Genomic DNA, 23,057 nt, shown 5'->3' with positions numbered 1-23,057 from the left:
AGAGCTGTGCAAATCATCTCCCGCAGCCTGTGACAATTGCGTCTACAGGGTGTACACAATGGAGACTTGGTTATCTCTTTATTCGTCCATTGTGCCCATGCAAAGGATCAAAATGTTACCTGATGTAGTAACACTTCTTAAGGATATAAACCCTTAAACTGCTATGTTTAAAATAACTTGCCCATGAATTGTGTCTCAGGTCAAACGTTGGGCCTGCTGCTGTCTGGAAAAACATAAAACTGCATGAAATTGCAGACTTGGGTGTGCGATGGCGGCAAACACACCATTTAGTTAACATTTGGTTGTACAATGAAAGTGGGTGATTCAGTAGCGATTGTTGAATCTGTACTGTGTTTTGCTGTGGGGGTTTACACCTTGTTACAACCCAGTGGCTGTAACCGAGGATGTTCAAAGGGCAGTGAATGCAATGTGGGTGAACATTTGCTTGGGCATTCCATGCAGTAGATAAAATTGCAGGTACTAGCTTACACAACATATTGGGTGCAATATTACACTACAAGCGTCAGCAGAATTATGTGCTTTGTCAAATGATATTGCGCCAAGGGGAGCTAACAGCAAGTGGGTTAAAGCGTGCTTATGTATCCCATGCAATAACTTGCATCTGTGAGCTCTTCCTTTCATCATTTCAATTTTGCAAGTATGTGGAGCACACCTTGAACTTTTTTTTTAGGGTGGTGTAACCGCTGCACGTTGAGACTGGTAAAGCATTTACAATTAAAATACACATCTGACCCGTGTACATTTCTGATGCTAAAGTCCACTGTGGGTAGTCATTTCATGGCCCCCTCCTCCTCGCACCAATTGTTTCTTGGTTGTGGAAGGCGAGGAATGTTCCTGCATGTACCTTGGTGTGACATGTCATTCAGCATTGCAGTGTTGATTGTGTTATGCCTCGGATGTAACCTGTGAGCCCTTGAAGGGAGTCACGTGGGTACCATCTTCATTTCAGTTTCTACTGTGTCGTATTAGTTCAGGTGTGTGGACGTTGGAAATCATGGACACAAAAAGGGGACTTTCTGGACAAATATCTCAGGATTGCCATATTTAATTATCGAGATTCTTGTCATGCAGTTAAATCTGCTGCACACAAATGAAATATCCGAAATTGGATGAGGGAATGTGTTACGCATTCATTTTTTCTCATTTCAAAATATACCTGTATTTCGTGAGTGCACGGTAAAGCCGAAAAACACGACCATGATCAAAAAGAATAAAAATAACATTTGCAAGCAAATTAGTCCCGCTGCCATTTTTTTAAGGCATTCTCTTAGCGCACAGAAAAAGCTATGGAAAATTAAGGTGGGAACCATTGTGGACGTCTCTCAATTCACACATGTGCACAACACACTGAAAGCATACGAACGTTGAAAAAAGTGAGAAATAGAAAAAGGGAAGATAAACAGAAAAAACACGGATCAATCCATTATGGTCACCATAATTCGTCGAAACGTGTATAAACATAAAAACAGACGTGCACACATCCTCCAGTAAGTGTTACCAGATGGATGAAAACCCCAATTTGTTCATGGGCACAACACATGCAAGACCGCACTCTGGAATCCTAGAACATGATGACATAGAAGTTTACCGACAAGGGGAAACTATCAAAGGCATGACGCTGTTAGAGAGCGAAGTAACTGGAGGAAAGCTTACTATTATTGCAGAGAGTTGATGTCATTAACTCTAAAAAGTAAATTATAAATGTTGGAAATGCCACACTTAGTACAAAAAGTCTGTCCTTCTGAACGATTTCTCGAATACAATTGAAACTCCATCCACCTACACATCAACCCTTAACACACACTGCATCACTTCTTCACAGCACTGCGTTTGTATAATATAACAGCTGTACATACTGCAACTGATAGCGATGCAGCGCATCGCAGACTGCAATGTGAATCGCCTCTTGACACTGATCACCATTACAGTGTCATGGTCATTGTATCCATCCCTACACCTCATCTACCAGTGTAATGCTTCCATGCATGGGATGGTTCACTTAGCCATATATGCTAATACACATATACATGGGATGTTTAATTGCACCATATATCCTAATGCACTCATGCACGGGATGGTTTGCGCAGCCATACATGTTCTGGTTCGCGCCGCCATATATGCTAATGCGCCAGTGCATGGGATGGTTTGCCTAGCCATATATGCGAGTGCACGCACGCATGGGATGGTTAATCGGCCCTTGATGCGAATGCACTAATGCATGGGATGGTTTGCTCCCCCATACATGGTAATGCGCCTAGGCATGGGATGGTTCACCCCGCCATACATGCCCATTTACAGAGTTTCTCTTCAAAGCCCTTCTCCAAGTAAATACCAAGTACAAATGCTAGGTGGGTACTATGAAAAACGGAGTTTGAGTCCTGGGAGCTAGTGGCATGGTTTGAGGTTAGGTTTTATTTGACATTGAGTGGACTGCAATTGTTGGCATTCCCAACGTTTGTAGACTTCAACTTCTTTTTTAAAGTGATGATGTTAATTGTCTGAAAAAGAAAAAAGAATGAAAACAACCACTATATGTAGTACATGTGGGTAATACCTGATTTCTATCTTAAAAGTAGGCATTTAGTTCATTTTTCAACATCTTCAGTAGACCTCTCCCGTGCACAATACTAGATTATCGAGCATTTATAACATGCTATATGCCACCACCTGGGCTACCTTGGAATGCTGAAACTGAGAGGGCGACAATACCCGGCTGGCAGGCAGCCATGCCCTCCAACGCTTTCTTAAGTGATATCTGAGATATGGTTGGAAGAAGCTCAGATATGGTTCCAGCTTTGCAAAGGGCTTGCAAGTGGCTATATATCACAGTTTGCAAGAGTTAGCGATCTCTTGGCAGCGGCTATGAGAAAGTATATACATGTCTTTCTTCATAAGAGGCCAGCATACTCGGATGATTGGCCCCCAGCCCAGTGGCATGGAAACATAAGCTGAATCAAAACAGGCAACCGCTGAAGCCGAATGAAGGCAGGACTTCAGGAGGAAATGCGGAGAAGCTGACTAAGCAGTTCCACCAACCGTCCCTTTTAGCACCTATTGGAGACCCTGCTGGAATGACAGGCGGCAAATCACTTACCCTGTTCACCGTAGGGAATTATTTGGAAAGATTGTTTTATGGAAATCAATCTATTTGGAGTTTTGTTTCACCTGGCCGTCGAAACACTGCTAGCGATAATGAGTGCTGAGATGCAAGCGGTTGATAGCGTCCATTCTCTTGGATTTCAACCGCATCCTTACAGTGGACCGTGCCCAGAATTTGCTTTTGGAAATGCTGCTCTGGAATTAATAAAAGAGCGTACAAATTGACATTGCAGTGTTTGTGCTGACATATATCTTAGACTACACAGATCAATCTCACCATAATGACTGTTCTTTCGCGATCTAAAGCGGTTAGGAAACGTATAAATCTTATAAAGGCCTCCTTAACACTTTAAATAAAAATTAAATATGCAGTGACATTTATGAATGCATAGACTTTTCGAGAGGTGGAGTTGAGGAGAGTAGACTGCAGGCTTTCATTTAACCATATGTAGGCCTGGACAGCATGAATGGGAAGGAGACTTTTTAAGTTGCCATTAGAACCTTTCCAGCCACTTCCTCCAGCAGGAAGTTACCGTCCGTTTATGAGGGCCATTCGGCCAGGCAATTCTAGATTAGTTCACTGTGGTTTGCCACTGCCGAGGATTTCTTCAGCATGTACGTAGGAAGAGAACCCTGCACCACGGCTCCGCTCCCATCTGGCCTCCTTGGCTCAGATCCTGTACTTTCCTACAGAGTGTCCTGCCCCAGTTTAGTTATGTCCCCTCCTTGGGCAGCATGAGCTAAGCTTTTCGCTAATTACAATGAATGACTCGTCTCTGGTATCGAGATACAAGTCAACAAAAACCTACTTCACATCAAAGATCTCCTAGCTCCCAGATGTATGTATTTAGATGGTTATATAGTACACACGACAAAATGAATTGTTACTACGGGAGAAGGAGAGGGAGAGAGGGGGGAGGGTGATTGGTTGATAGTTTATTTATATAGCACCTATACACAATGTGCTTCAAAGCATTCCTACAAGTGCTTGATACATTAAAAATGTGAAATGAACTATTGTACTCTACCTGGCGACATTCCAGATAGTTCAAGAGCTTTTGACAATGATAAGGAGGGGAGCGTAGGGAGGTGGGAATGAGAATGAGAACAGACGAGCTGGAATAAGGTTCATCCTTTTAACAAGGGTGGTACCAAAGGGCCGAGGGAAAAGCAGTGTGAGAACAAGGGCAGAAAAGAACAAAGCAGTGCAGCAAATCCACAATGTAAGCATCAATTTCTTCATTCGAGGTCGATCTGGTAGGAAGTTCAGCAGGGGCAGCCAGGGAAGATGGAACTCGCGTAAATCCAGAGCTGACCGAAGAAACGAGTCAAATGCCACAGCAGCAATAAAGACTGAACAGGCACCTGTTCATAACAAGGGAGGAACAGGAAGATGTTTCATGGGGAATTCAAGAAGGGGCCAAGAAGTCCTTTCCATCATGGCCACCGGTGTCTCGAAACTGTCCTTCTAGGCATGGCCCTTTTTTCTATTTTTCTGAGGTTGGTTCCCAGCATTTTTGGGGGAAAAGGCTGCAAGCTGCAAGGTGCCATGTTGTCACTGCCCGAGTCACTGATCTGCTCCCTCAAAGACACCCATAGCGCTCTGTTGCTTCCTAGCTAGGCTTGCACTACATGAAACAGTAAATACAAATACACCTTCACGTTTACAATGACTGATTTTAGTTGACTTGTGCCATCTGTCAGGTATACTTTGTCATCTTTACAATGGGGATGTGTCATCACATCATATTTGTACAGCTAAAGTGCTCTTCTTACATTGTCTCACTTTACATATTTCATCTTTTCAATCATCCCGAGTTGTCCAACTTGGCCTAGAAACATTCATGTTCACGAAGGTACCTCCTAGATGGCACCATGAATTGCAAACACAACAACGGGTAGTTCTGACTTTACAGCATTCACGTCACTGCATTAATGGTCCCCATTGCCCACATACTTCAGCAGCTAGACACGGAATGCTTTGTTGAAAATATATGATCACCTACCTTCTTTTGCTGAAGTCTTTTAATTCTTCTGCTTGAAGTGGAGCATAAAATTCAGTATACGTATGTGGGTGACTGAAGCCCCATTGCTACTTAAAGCAGTGTCTGGGATTTGGAGATGACTGCTATGACAGTGAGGTGGGTATGCGCTTATTAGCCAGAGCTTTGAACGACAGAAAGGAATGTTTGTTCTGCGGCTTACAACTGTCACTGTGCCTTCTAGCCCACACCAATGTACTGTGTTTGCTAGGGTCCCACATCACAAGATAGCTGCTGTGTGACCCATGGGTAGGGACACACATGATAGAGGTGAGATTATAGAACCTCACACATCCTTCCCTTTAAAGGCCTAATGTGGAAGCTACAATTTCTTCCCTTCTTCTGAGTGCAGACTTCATGCTAGCTCTGATGCGAATTGGCAATGAGGAACTGATACCCAGTGGTAGCTATCCCGATGTCACCACCACATGTGCTTGGATCTTCATGCGAAGCGGGCTCTTGAGCCCAGCTGCAACTGCAAACTGTCCGTGCTTCCACTGCTGCAAATCGGCATTCCAGACTAGTTTCCTAGGCTCCACGTCTTTTTGATGTGGCAAGAGGGTAAGCAACAGGTACTAAGCATTTTTACAAGACTGATGTCACCTGTGCTCCTTATTCATCCACTATTACAAGCAGTGAGCTACGGTGCAGCGTGCGCACTGGGCTCCTAGGGTCGTTCCTGCAGCCCCGTCCACCACTCTAAAACAGTCTGCTGGACCCTGTGTGTTATTGTCCTCTCAATTATCTCTCCTTTTCTTTGCCCTGCCTAGCTCGCCCCTGGAATTGTACACTATATGGACTCTACCTCTGATGCCAAAGTAATTTTGAGGGCCAGTTATGGTGGTGTCACCATCTGAATATTATTTTGAGCTATCCTTTTGAGGTTAGCTGACAAGGGGAAGACACATATTACTATGAGCAATCGCTCAGGAGAAAATGGATCTGATCTGATTGGCACAAGGAAATGTGAGGGGGCTCATCTTTGAATCTTCAGTTCCCTGGCCTTTTTGCTCATTTGTCATGGAAAAACTGGCTAGTCCTTCAGACTGTCGGTACTGAGAAACTGTTTCCCTTTTGTCTTTTCACTTGTTATATGTTTGGGTGACTTTTTCATATTTCACACAGCATCTTCCAATACAGTGCAATGGGGATACTTTTGTATCACCCTAGACTTACACCAAAGGGAATTTTGGTTACTTTTAAATGTGCCTGAAGACAGGCTGGTGGCAGCAGTTACATTTTTACCATTTTTGCTATATTTGTAGTTTGCACATTCGCGTTTACAGCGTTTAGCTACTAATAGTGGCCAAAGATGGCCGTGCCACAAGATCTTTCACTTGTTCTTTGGCCTTCTTCCTGCCTTCTCTGTCAGGAATGCCCTTTTATGGTCATGCGTTTGCCTGGGAAAGCTGCTGTTTTCGCAGGCTAGTGCATTTCACGTGTGTATGGATCCAGGATGTGGTATGGGGCTGTCTGGTCCTAATCCACAAACTGATGCCAGTGAGACTAGTGTGTATGCTTGTATGTTTGAGTCAGACCCGCAGTGATCTCTGATTAGACTGTTGCTGGTGTGCATGAGAGGTGCAGATGCTTGCTATTGGAGGGCTCGGTTTGATCACAGCTGACTCAAGGATAAGAAGAGGAGTCCTGCAACCATTCCAGAAGATCAGAAGAGGGCCCAAGTATCCTGTGTTGCTGTGCAGATGACAGAAGACCAGAGGACGAATCCTGAAGAGGACTGGCAACCATTCTTGCTGCTTTTCCAGTGAAACCCTGCTGGACTACCCGATCTCAAAAGACACTTGCTAGTGCTTCAACCCTTTGGACTGGTGGGAACCAAACACAACGCCTTCTCACAAACTTGTAGCCTGGCCCCGGACCAGCTCAGTGTTCGGCTACTGTGCCAGAAGTGTTAGTTTTGCATTTTTGCCTGGAACTTTGGGTGTCTCCAGCTAGTTCTACAAGTCGTCTTCCTGCCAGGTTTTAGCATCCCAGCATCGATGGGTCCTGTTCTGGAAGGCTGCCTTTGTTTGTGATTGGTGCAATGCTTGCTGTCGCTCGTGAGCGTTGACTGTCACTAGAACTGGCCTTCCCCTGTATAGCAGAGTGTCCTGAAGAGTCTTGCTTCGGTGCCTGCTGCATTTCTTTACTGGAAAAGGTTGCACTCCACTCCTGGACCTGACCGGAAACTTCCTTACAACCCCAGTGTTAGGCAGAGCTTGTATGCAGTACCCTCGGGGACCACTACACACAACTATGACTACTGGTGTAAGCAAACCAACCTTTGGTAAAAGTCTGTACTACACAGTTTTGGAAGTGGAGCTGAGCAGCCAGGCTTATCTCAAGAGGGGAATGTGAGCAGTAATGATGTTACACAGAGGTCTACAATCACAGGTGTTCAAATAAACTCTTACACTCAAGGTTTCTTTGATAAATACTTATTAATGTATTTATCTGTCAGTTATAAAACATTCATAAGAAGGAGGCAATTATATAACGTACAAATACACTTCAATACTATTTCTGAATACTTTTCAAGAGGAGTAAAAGGCAAATATTATTAGAACATGAACAGTTACAATTATTCTTAGACAGTGCAAATACTTGGAGTTCATCAGAAGAGTCAATTCAATTCAATAGGCTAGGCCAAAGTCAATGGGCTAAAGTCTTGGCTAGGATGAAGCGGTTCTGGTATGTAAACGATAAAGTCTCTGCACAAGTTCTCGGAAGTAGTTTGTAAAAAGAAGAATCATATGTTGGCTCACAAGCCGATTAGGCCTGCGAGTTGCAAAAGGTTCAAGCACTTTCACTGCGAGAGGTAAGTACACTCGGTCTCGTTTCACAGTACCTTTCAATGAAGAAAAATATGCAGCTGATGACTTCTGATCCTGGCAGTTCCTACAGATGTTGCTGTCCCTGTGCCTCAGTCGTGGGGACAAGAGGGAGGACGTCGGGGGACTCCTGCATTGGGACTGGTCAAAAAGCTAGCAATTGGCAAACTTCAATGCCGGTGGCTGTAAGTAATGCACACAAACTGGTGTCCCTCTCCCTGGTTATACGGTTTTCAGAAGCACTCTGAGGAAGATGCAACCAGCTCCGAGATAGGTGTCCAGGTGGCTTACTGTTGAGTTGATTGGTCCCACCAACTCAAAGGGAGAAGTCGTCCTTGCAGGGCTTCTCTGTTGAGGTGAACCTGGCGATTTGGACCTGCAGCAAGGCTTCACTGGGCAAACCAATGGTCCAGGAGTTGCAGCAGCCATCCTCTTCAAGCTCGTATTCGGTTCTTTTGTTCCAGTGGTTGACTCTGCCTTCCAAGCCAAGAGACTTGCCTTTTATTCAGTTCTCTCCCATTAATTCCAGCCTAGCTGTCACTCACCTAGCAGGGGGGCTGTGCTTGCCGGACAGTCAGCCAGCCAATCACCACAGAGTGCATTTGGGTCAACTAGGAGACTAAGCACTGGGAGTTTCGGGCACCACCCTCACTTCCTGCCCACCCCAGACACTTGTGCGCCAGAGACGGTCTTCACTCCTGAAGCCCGCCAAAGGCGAATGAACAAAGGGACCAAACCTGGTTTGGCGCGCAGAGACAAACTCTAGAAGGACCTTTCCAAAAAGAAATGGGGAAAAAAGAAGACCGGGACTTGTTTTTACAGAGGGGGCTCAGACGACATCTTGAAAAACATAGCTCCCGTTATTTAATGTTACAGGAGCTATGAATAGTTTGCGGTCGGGAAAAATCATGGTAGTTCATTGTAAAACCACTGCCACCAGCCATTCTGAGAGGAAAGGGTAGCATTTGACTGCTACATGAGTATCTAGACACAGGGGATACTAAGTAACGCCTCCAGCACGCTATTGTAAGATAGGGTGTGCTGGGTCTAAGAATTTAAGACTAGAAAAGTCAATTTCACTTTACGTACTCTGGGAAAACAGTAGTTTATCCCAGAGAAGGTATTTAAACATTGGGAAAGCCGGAAAGGCTTCCCTGTCCCACTGCACTGAGGGTGTTGTGTGACACAAATGAAAAGATGCCTATGGAGTTGGTTAGACTCCATAACCAAAGCAAACACAGAGGTAAAACACATATCAAAATACATGAGTGGGAAAAAAGGATCGCACTCTCTCCGGGTTAAAAAATCAAGTCCTCAAAATCCAGCAGTTGCTGGGGGTCTCTAAGGTGAAGGGAATTGGCACATTTATGAGAATTCTCCTTAACACCCAGCTCCTGGGCATCTTCTACTGGATCCAACGGTGGGAAAACCTACCTCCAGCAACCCCCATTCAACCTGGCAAGTCCTTCAGGAAAATCGGAGTAAGTGCGGGGAATAGTCGCAATACTTAAGTGCCCCTATCTCCTCCATTCTAAAGTTTAAGAACTTTGATTTATTTTCAATTTTATTGCTCTATGAAACGTTTGTTGAAAAAGCTGCTCTAGAAGCTAGGAAAAGTGCTTCACTTAACTGTAAATATCTTTGAAAGACTTCTGGAGCAATTTACACATACACTGTAGCATTTCCTAACTTTGTCCCATCTTCTAATGGACAAAGGCCCCATTCAGCTTAGGGTTGGACTCATGAAGTTAGGGCTTCTATTCCTGTGGATTTGCTAAACATTTGCTTAATTACTTCCGTTCCCTTTCCGGTTTATTGGTGAAATTGTACACAATGTATTCACCAACTGTGACTGTATATACGTTTTATATTTTGAGTGTTGTGTGATAATACTACCGGATTGATTCATTTTTATAGTGTGTGTTTGGGCTTTTAAGAAATGAAGTATTTTTGTACTTACCCGTCTGGTTTGATTTATGATTTATAGTGTGCATATCCGTACGGAACCAAGCAGGAACTCATTGTGTATTTCACTGTGTACTCATTGTGGACCCGACTCCACTCACCTTTCGTGAGACTTAACTTTGAACACTCTTCCGCGCTTACGTTGATTGGTGTGGCTAAACTCGTTCCCCTGTTCACTATAACGAGGATGGCCTCCTAAAATCTGTCAACCAGGCCAGATTTTAGAAATTCATCTTTACAACGAGCTACATGCCATTGATGATGGCCTTCAAGCATACGCCGTGGCTCCTCGGCTTCTCGTTTCATCCCTGGGCCAATCTGGTGAATATTCATAATTAAGCATTTTAAAATGGACTGCAGTTGGCCTATAAATATTTATAGATGTATGCTCCCGACACATTGTTACCCAGAGAAAGCTACTCTTAATTCATTCCAGCGCAATTCATTCATGCCAGGGCAATGGATCCCAGGTGCTGTGTTTTTTTTCTCCATCATTCAGGTGGCACTGCAACACTTGGAGGCCACATGGAGCCGACTTTCCATTTCAGTTAAACCTTCTCCAGAGTTCTTGGTGGCGATAGTCTGGAATACATGGGTAAATCCCAACCTGCAAGTGTCAAGCTCTGGTTCTTACCCCTTCTTCTCATTGGTAAAAATCAAAAAGAATAGACGACGTGGGCAAACAGGTGTTTTCCTCCAGAGGGCATGCCCCCAGGCCCAAAAGAAGAATGAATAGCAGCACTCTCATTTTCATAATGAGATACTGGATGTATTAATTGGAAAGTGCACATTCCACTGTGGACTAGCTACTGATTTTTCAAATATAGGTCTATGCTCCAGGATGATTTCATTGGTAATGTGTTTCTCTCGAATGCTTGTGCTGTTCTTTCGGGAACAGCCTTTTGATGAGGCAGTTTTGCGCAATGATAGACTACAACCTAAAACTGTGTAACAAGGATAAGAACATAGCAAGTTCTTTCAGCTTTTTTGATCAGCCAAATTGATCTTTTTTCATATAACTCATCAATTTTAAAATCTTCCCAGGTGTCCGCTTATAGAAACCAGATGTACTGGTCACCTTCCCAGTAAATCCACCAAATGGTATGAGATAGGGGTGTTGAGGGATGGGGCAGGTGGTGGGGGTCAGGTTGCTTCCTTTGCTTCTGTTTTCTCATTGCATCAAAGTTGATGGTCACTTCAGCATTCTGGGTTTGACAGCATGTTCCTGCCGGGCAGGTTGCGGTTGGGGAGGTTGGAAGACAGTGTCAGTAGGTAAACTGGACCCTGAAAGGCATAATTAAAGGCTTATTTTGCATTTGCCCCTTACATTCTGATGTTCCTTCTCCCGAATCCCAGATTAATTACATATGGACTATTGGCAGGTGTTGCTGATGAAGAGGTCCGTCAAAAGCATGCCAAGGGAAGAATGCAGTGCAACATGTTTTTGCCTCACCACTAAGGATGGAATGCAGTACTCCATTCTGGCCACCTATTAGGAAGGATTTCTCTTTACTGCACCTTTCCTTCCATTTTTATGAACCCCGAAACTTGTTGCTTTTATTGTTGATCCTGACCTGTACGTTTTACGGTGCAGTGAAGCCTTAAGCTTCACTACACTGTCTTTTGCTCATCTGTTCTAGGGAAACTGACGTGTCCTTCAGGACTTCAGTACTGGGAAACAGCTTCTCTTTGTTACTACTTTTAGTAACTTGTTATCACTTGTGGTAACTTATCATTTTACAATGCAGTACACTTTTGTTTTTGCCCTAGACGAACACTCAGAGGATATTTGGTTACTCTGGGTGTGCTAAAATGGACAAGCAGGTGACAACAGTGTCTTTTATTTTACCATTTTCTTGCTGCTTTTCATTTTAGCCTTACTGCCTTTACTGCATTTGGCTGCTAACTGTGGCTAGTGTCCAAACATGGTCATGCCACATGGTTTTTCGCTTGTCCTTTGCCAACTTGTCTTTTAGCCTTCTTCCTGACCTGTGAGGCCAGGAAAATCCTTATATGGACTTCCAGTGCCCAGGAAAGCAGAAGCGTTTAGCAGGCTGCTGGAGGGCTAAGTGTTTGCTGGCAGGATGTGGTCTGGGATTGTCTGGTTCCAATCCTCAAACTAAGTTCAGTGTGAGTGTTATGCATGAATGTTCACGCCAGTGGTCCTGATTTGGACCACTGCTGGGGTGTGTGTGGGGCTAGTTCTGCTATTGGCTAGTGGGAGTTTCGACTCTTACCTGACTTTTAAGATAAGAGGGACCCCTGCACCCACTCTAGAGAGATCCCAGAGTAACTTTAAGGAGCCAGCTGTGAGATCCGTGAAGAGACAGGAGACTCGTCTGAAGGAGGCCTGGCATCCGAATTCTGCTGCTGTGCTGGAGGAGCCCTGTATTGCTATTGATCTTCAGCAGTCCTGCGAGGGAGCTGCTACCCATGGAGTGGAGGAAACGTCCATCCCTGATGTCTGTTCGGTACCCTGTGTAAAATAGCCTTCGAAGTGTCCCAGGATTGTCCTGTGGCTGATTAGCTGAGTTTGGGCTACCATGCTGCCGACGTCACCATTCTGCTTTGAGGCCTGGAACGTGGGGGATCCTCAGCCTATCCTAAAAGACTTACCTCAGGGAAATTTCGGAGTCTTAGCATCAAGGGGATCCGAGATAGGAGGGAAAGTCTGACCGCAACAATTGAGTCCCTTTGCTTCGCCATGCTGCGGTGACCACAGCCCAGAACTGCTTACCAGTGTCCAGTCCAGTCCTTAGAGGGGCCCTACATCGAGTTTTGCTGCATTCTTCATCCGTGATTCCTTGCACAAGCTAAAGACTCCAACCGAAGATCTGCTCGAACTTGCAACCGCTGCGAATCAAGGATGGAGGCTGAAGGTGGGAAAAGCGGCCTCAGACCTTCTTCCATTGACCTGCCAAGCCTGTGAAAAATCAGAGTACGCAGGTAAGTTTTCCAGCTTCACAAACTATTTCGGAACCTTTACTGAACCTTTGGGCATAAGGCCCCAGACACCTTAGGGAAGGACTTTTGAAGTTAGGGTTACATCTCTGTGGACCTGTAGTGTAAAAAACGATCTGTACTTTCTTTTACAGGGGTTTGATTTGTATTATGCCCTACTCTGGTGACTGTATATATGTACCCTATTATTAGTGTTGTTTGATACTTCTGCCCGTTAGTAGTCATTTTTTGTAGTGATATTTGCCCATAAATAACTATTTGTATACATACTGTTGAAGTGTAATGTGTGATTCCCTTTGTGTGTACTCATTGTGGACCCTTGACAAGCTCACCACCTCTTGAGATTTAGCCTAGATCGCTTGTCACTACTACCTCAAACTGGTTTGGCTACAGTTCCCACAGTTGACCCTGTCACAATATAGGTTGTCCTTCTATGCATCTGTCCACCAGGCCAGAGTGTAGAAAATCAGTCCTGACAATGCCTTATTTTGAAACATGTTTCAGTGATCACTCCACCACAGATTGTAGACCTTCTGGTCTCCCTCGACATTCAGGATCTCTTTTTTTCTAATTTTGCACAGCCATCGTCAGTTGTTCATGTTTGCAGGTCATCACTTCCACTTTAATTTCCCAGTTAGCCACTGATTCTGAAGTTGGCGCAGTGAGAGTGCTAAAGAGCACAAATCACTGCACCAAATCTGGATGTCCAGGCTCCACCACTATTCTGAAGTGGGCCTGGGTGTCCTCGTAGTGCACAACAGTGCACTGCCTTCATTGCGCCTGTTTTTTGGGTACAACGGGCGCAATGGAAAAATCTCGGCAGCACTTTCCTTAAATAACGACATCATCGTGATTTTACCAAGTGCTGCCGAGAACCCTTCATATTCAACTTTCAAAGTAGCAGTTAATGTTTGCAAATGTGTATGTCTCCATAAGGATATTTGTTACATTTACAAGCGCATTGAACCCTGTCTCTCACCTGCATACTAGCACTACCTCGTTCACTGTACTTTAAAAATAAAGTCATGCTAAAATACAGGTAGTACTAGTATGCAGGCGAGAGACAGGGTTCAATGCAACCAGTGTCCCACCCATCCCACTCTCCCCAAACGCTAATGTTTGGCCACCCACCTGCACTGTGACTTGCTTCCTGTGACATTCCTCCACAATACCGGGGCACCAAAATGGTACTGTACATGTGTCCCACTTTAACGCACATTTAAAAGTGGAGGAGTGCCACAAGAATACCCATCCTAAATGGCAGGTAACGAATGTGGCGGTTGCTAGGTTGGTTTCCCACCCATCCTAGCAACCACCACATAGTCCAAAACTGTGCATTCATACCGACTTTGGAAGAATGCGCCACCTTCAGAATAGGTCTTAAGAACCGAAAAGGTCGTTCACGCTTTTTACAACCTTTTCGGTACTAACAACCACATGAGAATCAGGCCCTTAGAGTGGTGCTTAGGGCAAGTCTGTTTTCTCATATTTCTATAATGAGCCATCACATCTTCGTCTGTAGAACAGTCCCCTCATTTCCTGAATGAGGCCTTCAAGCTCCAGCACCATCTTGGCATATCATCAAATCATATCCTTCCTACTAAGTATTGGGACAATCCTGGTCACAGAAAGTTTGTGTTGGGAGTAGGACATAATTGACGATGTTTAAAGAGGGGAGAGAGGGAAAGAGGGGTTTGGCTATTGATGGCTTCTGCTGGCTTAATACAAATTAGTTACCTAAGAACTGTTGGTCCAGTTGCAATGAAAACACATTGCATTTGAATCATATAGATAAGAAGTTATATATATTTCTCGTCAGGTACACAGCAATACTATTTGTTTTCTGCACTAATGTTGCGAGCAATTTGTTTAATAGAAAATATTCATTGAATGCGTTTCAAGCAATTTCAAATTCATCTCTACTATACAAAGAAGAAATGTCAAACTGGAATGTTTTGCGTGAAATGTCTTGATCAAGAATAATTATTTCTTATTTTCTCATCTTTGCCACCAGAAATTTCTCCCCTGGTGAAAGAAGAGCCATCTCCGATTTCCAAGATGAGACCAGTCACGGCCAGTATTACCACAATGCCAGTGAGCACAGTGGTAACGAGGCCCCCGCCAAGGGTCCAAATGGCACCAGTATTGACTTCTCCACTGACCTTAGAATCCACCAACAGCCTGTCCCTTAGTCTGGAGAACCAAATAGAAGCTTTCTTGGATGGAACTTTGTCTTCGGGGAATGATATTCCACATATGACGAGCAACGCCGATGTACAGGAGTCGTTTTCTCTGATCGAAGACCTTCAGAATGAACTACTTGAGCACTCTGCTTTGCTGGACCACTCCCATTCACCAATGGAAACCTCTGACCCGCCTTTTGTGGTCAATGGCTCCTGTTTATCCCTTGACCTTCCAGACACAAACTTGGACAACATGGAGTGGCTGGATATTACCATGCCGAACTCTGCCTCGAGTCTCACTCCTCTAAGTGCAACAGTCCCAAATATGTTTTCCTCCGACTTCTTGGATCCACAGGACTTGCAGCTACACTGGGACTAAACCACGAATGTGGTAGCAAAGTCTGTGACTGCGCAAAGGTATACACATATGAGGTATGTTTTAGAACAGGTCATTCTGTTTTAACTGCTTAATCAGATGATGGAAGGAGCAGCAGAAAAGCCCACATGAGGTTTTTGCATCAGTGCCGCTGCATACATGTCCCTTGCGTTGATGCGGTCACATGTTAACAAGCCTTCCAAGAAAGCTCTATCATGTGGAAAGAAGGACACTTGTAAAAATGTAGTGCTGAGCAGTGGAAAGGTGCATCATAGTGTTAACAGCTGTATGGGAACAAAGTATATAATCGTGTATGCCTGAACCACATGCTGTTTCGGGCGTATAATCATCTGACCGGCAGAGAGTTGCCACGCTGAGGTTTAACCTAACTGCACTTGATTGTTCCTGTGACAAGCCTGAGCCAAGGTGGATTGGGACTTTGATGGCAACTGAGAGCACTGGCCGGTTCAGTGAATTTTTCACTAAGGGCAGGTTTTTTGTTTTAATGTTTTAAGCTCATCATGAGCAGGTCTATAAAAATGTTATTTTGATATTGTGGCTTTTACAATATTCTTTACAATATTTTCAATTTTTATTCTCAAACGCACATCACGGTCCGGGTCTGTTTTCTTATAGATTTCGTTTTCTGATGCAGTCTTGAAAAAGCCCATTGTACGAGTTTGCATTGGTTGGAAACCTAAATGTTTCAAAAGCAAGACTCTGGCTTACTGACTGCAGATATGTTTTAATGTGTATATTAGAAAGTTCTACGTGGTAAGCCATTTTTGGCAAATGTAACTTGTACATAGGTTTGCACGATTTGCAGTCGACTAGGCCATTTTAGTAGGGTATTGTTACAAAATCTGCACATATAGCATTGGTTTTCAATCCGAAAGCGCTCAACTGGTTATTCACCGACTGCAAAACAAACTGCTACATAATCTGGAAAAATAACACAAATGTATGTCTGGATCTAATGGAAACATTAAAAAAAAAGTTATTTTAGAAAGCATGGATACAGTAGGCTTCACCAAGAGCGCAACCTTGATGCATAGTGCCTCGGGACTGTGGAAACAGGCTGCAAAGTTTTGTACCCAAATATTGCTACCAAGGGATGAACCCACACTCTTACCCCTAAAATAGATGCCACTATTTACATAAACGCACAATAGAGGTTTACGACATTAGCCAACACATTTTTCTGCACACCTTGGATATTGTTTGCCTCTTAGATTGGTAAAAAAAATGTTTTTAAATGTGTGAAGCATATTGCTATTGTGCTAGTTATTTAATTTGTTTTGCGAGTTTCTGGGCCATGATCCAATTTTTTCCACACCTCATGCGTTTGTGAGGGAGGGTCATCTCGAACATGCTGTTATCGAACGTGACTTTATAGAGGATATTTTATTTATATGTTGTTATGTATTGCCTTCATTGAAAAGAAGCAGAGCCACATTTCTTAGAAATTAACTTACCGGGCAGTTCTGCGGCCTTACTGGTACATAACAAGAGACTGCAATCTGGTTAAAAACATCCTGACGTCTGTTTCCAAAACTCGCACTGAAAATACTTCTGCCAGCCCTGTTAAAATTCCACGATTGCTGAATTCACGTTTTTTAAACGTGCACATGATTTCATTCGAAGAACCTTATTTGCATTTGAAAGAGGGTGCTTTTTTCGTTTAGACAAGCCTTATCCTTTTCTGCCAAGTAGCCCCCTCCAAAATATTTACCATTACTGCCGGCACTTTTAAGTCATCCGACTTCTTAGGAAGTCTACCGTATGTTATATAAATTCAGAATATTCCTGGACGGGGTTTCTGCTGCGTGGAACATTTTCAGATTTCCTTATTCTGCAGGAAACTCTTTTTTTGTGATTGTAAATTTCCCTGTTCAAAATGTTTCAGCGCAGTAAGGCTCCACAAACCAAATGTAGGCTTTAGTACCCGTGTTCTGGAATGGACACTGTGTGGTGTGCAGTGTCTTATAAATCACTTGTAAATATATTGGCGAAAAGCACATTAGGAGCTTTACTGATTCCCAATGGGAATCCTGTGCGAGACGTAAACCCAAAATTAATACATTTTTTATTAGTCCAAAATAGAGGTTTGAAAAAAGTGTAGAATTGAAAATTATTCAATTGAAGATTTAATGACAATAGCTGTATTTTATTTTTGGCGGGAGGTGGGATCTAGCATTGCAGCTTTGTTGGAGCAAAAGGTAATCTCTTATCTTTTGCCATCCTTTAAATTATTTTGTTAGCCCAGTATGTGAAAGAATGTTTTGAATGTAAAGATGTTTTGAGCGGACTACTAGACAACGGGCAACAACAATTTGCGATTTCGTTTGTGATATTTAAAAATGTAGCCACGTCATTTCGCAATACGCACTGCATAATGTTTCAGAGCAGTGGGAAGCTACCAGCCATTTGGAAATACTGCTTAGAAGGGCTCTTTACATCCTTTTCTACTTAGACCAATGGACCCCTGACCCCACTCAAGCCCTACTACTCCATGCATTGTTTTCAGTGTTTTGGAATCTTGAGAAATATGCAGGAAACGCAGAAGTACACACAACAGGAAGCTTTCATTGCTGTGTCTCTCCAGTTTAAGACTTATCCACCCAAAATGCTTCCATGTGTGTCTGTGTCGCTGGGGAAGCACGCAGATGGGTAGACCATCTGCCTCCACCTCATGCAAAATTGTAAGGTCTTGGGGATCGCTAACTAGATCAAATAAAAATTGGAAGGAGATGACATGTAAGTTAGTTTTCCCCTATTAGTTTAGCTACTGGGAATTTGTTAATGTTCTGATGAAAAACACATCCAATTGACTGAAAAATTATACAATTTTATAACTGAAAATATTTGGAAATAAAGAAATATCCGGAGTTCGTCCTTGTGTGAACAGCTCTGCTGTTTCTCATTGTTATTTCCAATGTGTACCAAAACATAGCTAATTGATAATTCACGATTACAATTTGGAAGGCATCGAATGTTCAATGATATCTACCAAACATCAGAAAAAACCCTCAATGCAATTTTCTACTATACACGAAGATTCATTTCCAAGATTTCTAAATTTACATATAAGAACTACAATTTTCCCTACTTTCTTTGCTACAGATGCAGGAAAAATATTTGTGATGGAGGAGGGGCGAGAGAATCTCTTAAATTTTAGATAATTTATTAACCATTTATCTGTCTTCAGGACGTATATTCCTGTCCCAATGTAGTAGTCTTATTTTGCTCATAGGACATTAACGCATGTTCTAATAGTCCGAGAAGACACACGTGCACTGCTTGCACCCATCCCGAAGCTAGCAAAAGTCTGTGGCAGAAGGGTTCTCATCGAACAAAATAGTTTTTCCAAATTGACAGTGCAATTCTATAGTTGATATATTTTTTTAATGATGAAGTACATGATAATTTGAGCAGAGTTCTTTGCTGCTGGTTTAGTGTCTTTGCAGCATTGTTTATTTGTGGTTCACGGCATGTATTATCTGTGCATTCACCCAAGATGCTATTATTTGCATAGACAAAACTCACAACATTATAGTTGCCACTGAACCCATTCAGCAGTCTGGAGATGTCACAACTTTGGAAATCTTGATATAGATTTATCTGAAGTGCCAATGAAGAATTTGACAATCTTTCAGCAGGTGGTTATTGAAAAAATAAAATTGAAAGCACTTTTTTGTAGAAATGTATTATGAACACTACTTCAGTGTTCTGCGAAAGATATACAGGAGTGATTCCGTATCCATTCATTAGTACGTTTTGCAATTTTGCCATAGAACCACAGAACGCCTTATTAGTCTGACTATATTAATGGAAAGCAGCGATGATATTGAACAAACATTATTATAAATAATGTATGTGTTCTGATTCTTTCAATTGGAGTGAATCTAGTTGTCTCGAATATAGAAAATGGATACAAAAACTATTCTTACAGTCATTAGGAGGTATCTGACCCAAAGACTTGTATAAAATGCATTGTTACCTTTATTGGGTTTACACACCCAAAAAGGTGGTTAAAAAAAAAAAACTGCGATCTATATCTCTTCTGTGACAAAGTGCCAATGGTGTCTGTGCATTGCACCATAACAGTGATCGAACAAACCCCCCCCCCCTTTCCTTGGTTAAGTTTTCTGCGTGTGGTCAAATGAAAGTCAATTCTTCCTGCATTCAGTCATTGCACAACTGTAATACCATCATTTGATCTGAAATTTGGATGCCCAAAACACGTTTGCAAAATTATCAACAATTGTATCGTACAGTGGGGGGTCCAATTCAGACCCTTCATGCACGGACAAATGCAAACGGGCTTCAATTGTGCATGGGATATGTTGAGCAAGTGTAGAGTGCCTCTTCTTGACCCTAAGGCGTAAACTGGAGTCTTGTTTTCATCGGCTCTAATAGTTAGTGATTACAAATCTCTGTGGCTTTCCGGATGCTTGGGATAAATTTGCTTTGTCCACTTGTCCACAGTTCTCGGAGTATGACATGCTTCCAAAGGTTTGCATTATCCTTTTTGGGAGGGTTTTGTTTTACAAAAGCCTTCCCTCCAGAAATGTATATCATTTCTGTTTAGTAACCCGCGAATAACTTTGGCACTTGTAAAGCCTTCACTCCGGCCGACTGGAAACTAGCGAAGAACTTGTTGCGTTGTTGAATATGGGCTTTTAGAAATTCCCCATTTTTGCCAATATGGTCTCTGTCCGGCTATGGAATCAATGGGGGGAAGTTCTTGCTTGCGTGCCATATTCTCCATAATAGGCTGATACTCAAACCGCTTGGAGTCGCAGCTTCTTCCTTAAACTTCTGAGTAAAAATGCTTGAGCTGATTGCATCTCAAGTTGGTGTTAAACAGCCAATATAACACTTCAACTTCAAAAATGAAAATAGTTTATCTTGGCCTACTAAGCGGACGTAAAACATATTAGTACCCAGCGGGGGTTGAGGCATACAGATTCTCTCCATTTGTGATCTTCATATGGTCAAGGGGAGAAGCTCTGCGAAGTGTAGCTAAATCTCAATTTGATCTGTTGGAATCACTACAGCATTGTGGCTTCGGCTTCAGAGGCAAAGTTCAGAACTTAACACCCTCGTCCTGTGACTTCTGTCCCTGATCGCTTTTTCCTTTCCCCCAACTGGACTCACCCTAACTCCTATCCCTTTGTTGTACCAGAAGTGCTGTGAGAGCAACCTGGAAACACTGCAGCATGCCCTCATATAAGGATAATTTTAATGGCCTGTCCACCCAAACCTCCAAATTGCCTCGCCTATGCCACAATCTCCAATTCGACCGTGTATTTAAGATTTTTCCCAGAATCTTTGTCTTGCACGCCAATGGCAGTATTTAAGGAGCACAACATAAAATCCTTTAATTTGCTGTCTAGAAAAGATATGAACGTTCCATTTCTTGTGCTAATCCTACAATGATGAAATCACTGAAAGGTTTTTGGCAGGAGTGCCGGTGTGAACATACTGCAAATGTAGCCGTGTTTTCTTTAGTGGGCATGATGCATTTTCCATTACACCAAAATTAATATTTTCTTTAAAATATTTTAACAACTGTTGACAGTGTGGACATTTTAGCTATCATAACTAACATCTAAACATGCATTAACAAAGCCTACACGTTTGGCTTTTGTGTCGGCATGGAACAGGCATTTTCCAGGAACTGCCATGCTGGTACTACCTAGCCATGAAATGGCAACAGCTGGCAAATGGTGCGAGTAGATGGCTGTGTCATGGCAGTGCATGACAAATGCCTATCATCTAATGCCTGTATGTACAACCACAATACCCAAAAACTGTTGGTTTTACCAAAGCCTGTTTTAACAGGAATTCGGTGTAAGGAACAGATTCAAAGACACACTGTTCGGATGTCTGCTTAGAAATAACATTGTTATCCACTGAAAAGCACAGAGCACAAAGAGATCCTGGAGGGTGGAGAGTGTTTTGCCAGAGAGGGACTGGTAATCAGACTGGCACATGCATGAGTGGTCAGTGGGTGGGTAAAAATCCAAACAGCTACAGGCTGTGTCCCCGCTCATATCACATCGCTCTCCCATCTTTACTACCCATGTTCGTTTTAGCACCTAGGGAGCTTCCTAATAGCCAAAACTAAAAATAAATGTAGTGGATTTATTCCCCTGGGCGACCACCCATCCTTAAATGGAGCGGTCCCATCCAGTGGGGCACCATAAAATCCCCAGAAATAAATGGGCGGCATACAGAGGAATTTAACATGCCATCAAAACACACATGTATTAGATCATGTAACAAAGATTATAGAAATCGAAAAAGTTATGGGAGAGCAGTCACCAAAGTAGCGTCTGTCCTCCATTATTACTTGTAAAGTTGATTGATTGCGTGTCTTAGTCCAGGAACTAAGTAGGATTTGCCAGCGAACTAACTGCAATCACTGTAGCTGGAGCTGCTGCGACCTTGCACCAGCTACAACAAACCATGGCAACGCAAGAGGTTGCTGTCTCAGAACCAAACCTATTTCTAACTAGATTTAGCCTAGAAGCACTTTGGCTCCTATCGTATGATCTTTGCAATGCTGCAGTAAAAGTTTGCCTGCCATGTGGACAAGGTCAAACATTGCCCAGGTGCGAGAGCATAATGCTGCAGTTCATATTGGTAACCGGGCAATGTTTGCTGTGCTGCAAATGCTGCTGCGAAATCGCACTGCATCGGTGCAAACTTTATGGAATCTGTGTTTGTTTTTTTTTTAACCTGAAATAAATATAAATAACCGAATCCAACTTCCTCAAAAGAAATATTGCTTTTTTTTTTTGTAATATGTATGTGTATTTCCGGAAAATATTGAACACGACAATGCAAATGTATTTTTTGCTATTGCTTGCTGGGTGAACGCTTTATGCCATATGAGCATATGTGGACTCTTTCCATCGTCGCGTTCTGGTCTCAGCATCTCAATGGATGTGCAGTGGAAGGAGGATTCCAGCCTGCACAAATCTTTTCAATTAAGCACTAGTTTGAAAATGTGGCCTCCACGCGACGATGGCACCGAATGGTGCATTTGCGTCCTGCTTTCCTGTAAGAAACTATGATGCCTTTTGTATTTGCTGTTTGCACCCCTGAAATCAATTCCATGCCATGATGTTTGAATGCCATATGTTTTGCACATTGTATATATAAATATGTAATGCATACTGTATTTTTATATGTTTCGCACATTTATCAGATATTTTGTACATAGTGCCAAGCGTTGTAGCTACTGAGATGTTTGATATAGCTCAGCATTTTTGCATTTTTTTTCTTGTGTTTCAATAAAAATTGATGTACTGTGAGATTTTGGTTTATGACCCGTGTGTTTTATACCTTTGCGGAATTATTTACTTTTTTGATTTTCACTGTTTAGGTCTTGTTATAGTGCTTTATCTCTCTCACACACCTATTGCTATTCTTTCATTGTAGACTGCGGTCAATCGACTGCACCCTTAAGTATATAGTATTTCACATTTTTCCATTGCATCTTGCTCCTTGTGTTAATGTTAAAGGATATTTGTACCGCACACTATCACCACCGGAGTGGTCCCCTGGC

The 23,057-nt window shown here is 42.8% G+C and overlaps 1 protein-coding gene across 2 annotated transcripts in view; it reads left to right on the top strand.

The window, feature by feature from the left end:
* MRTFB (myocardin related transcription factor B) overlaps window positions 1–22,803 on the top strand; it is a 498,019-nt gene extending 475,216 nt beyond the window's left edge. For both annotated transcript variants that reach the window (XM_069647827.1, XM_069647828.1), the window contains one exon: window positions 14,934–22,803. In XM_069647827.1, the coding sequence (XP_069503928.1) occupies window positions 14,934–15,481 (548 nt within the window). In that variant the 3' untranslated portion in view covers window positions 15,482–22,803. The remainder of the gene's footprint in view (window positions 1–14,933) is intronic.
* The last annotated feature ends 254 nt before the right edge of the window (window positions 22,804–23,057 follow it).

The sequence above is a fragment of the Ambystoma mexicanum genome, chromosome 2q (assembly GCF_040938575.1).
Source record: "Ambystoma mexicanum isolate Mex_15411 chromosome 2q, UKY_AmexF1_1, whole genome shotgun sequence".
Taxonomy (NCBI): Eukaryota; Metazoa; Chordata; class Amphibia; order Caudata; family Ambystomatidae; genus Ambystoma; species Ambystoma mexicanum.
The sequence above is the reverse complement of the archived record's forward strand: the minus strand, read 5'-3'. Positions and strand labels throughout refer to the sequence as shown.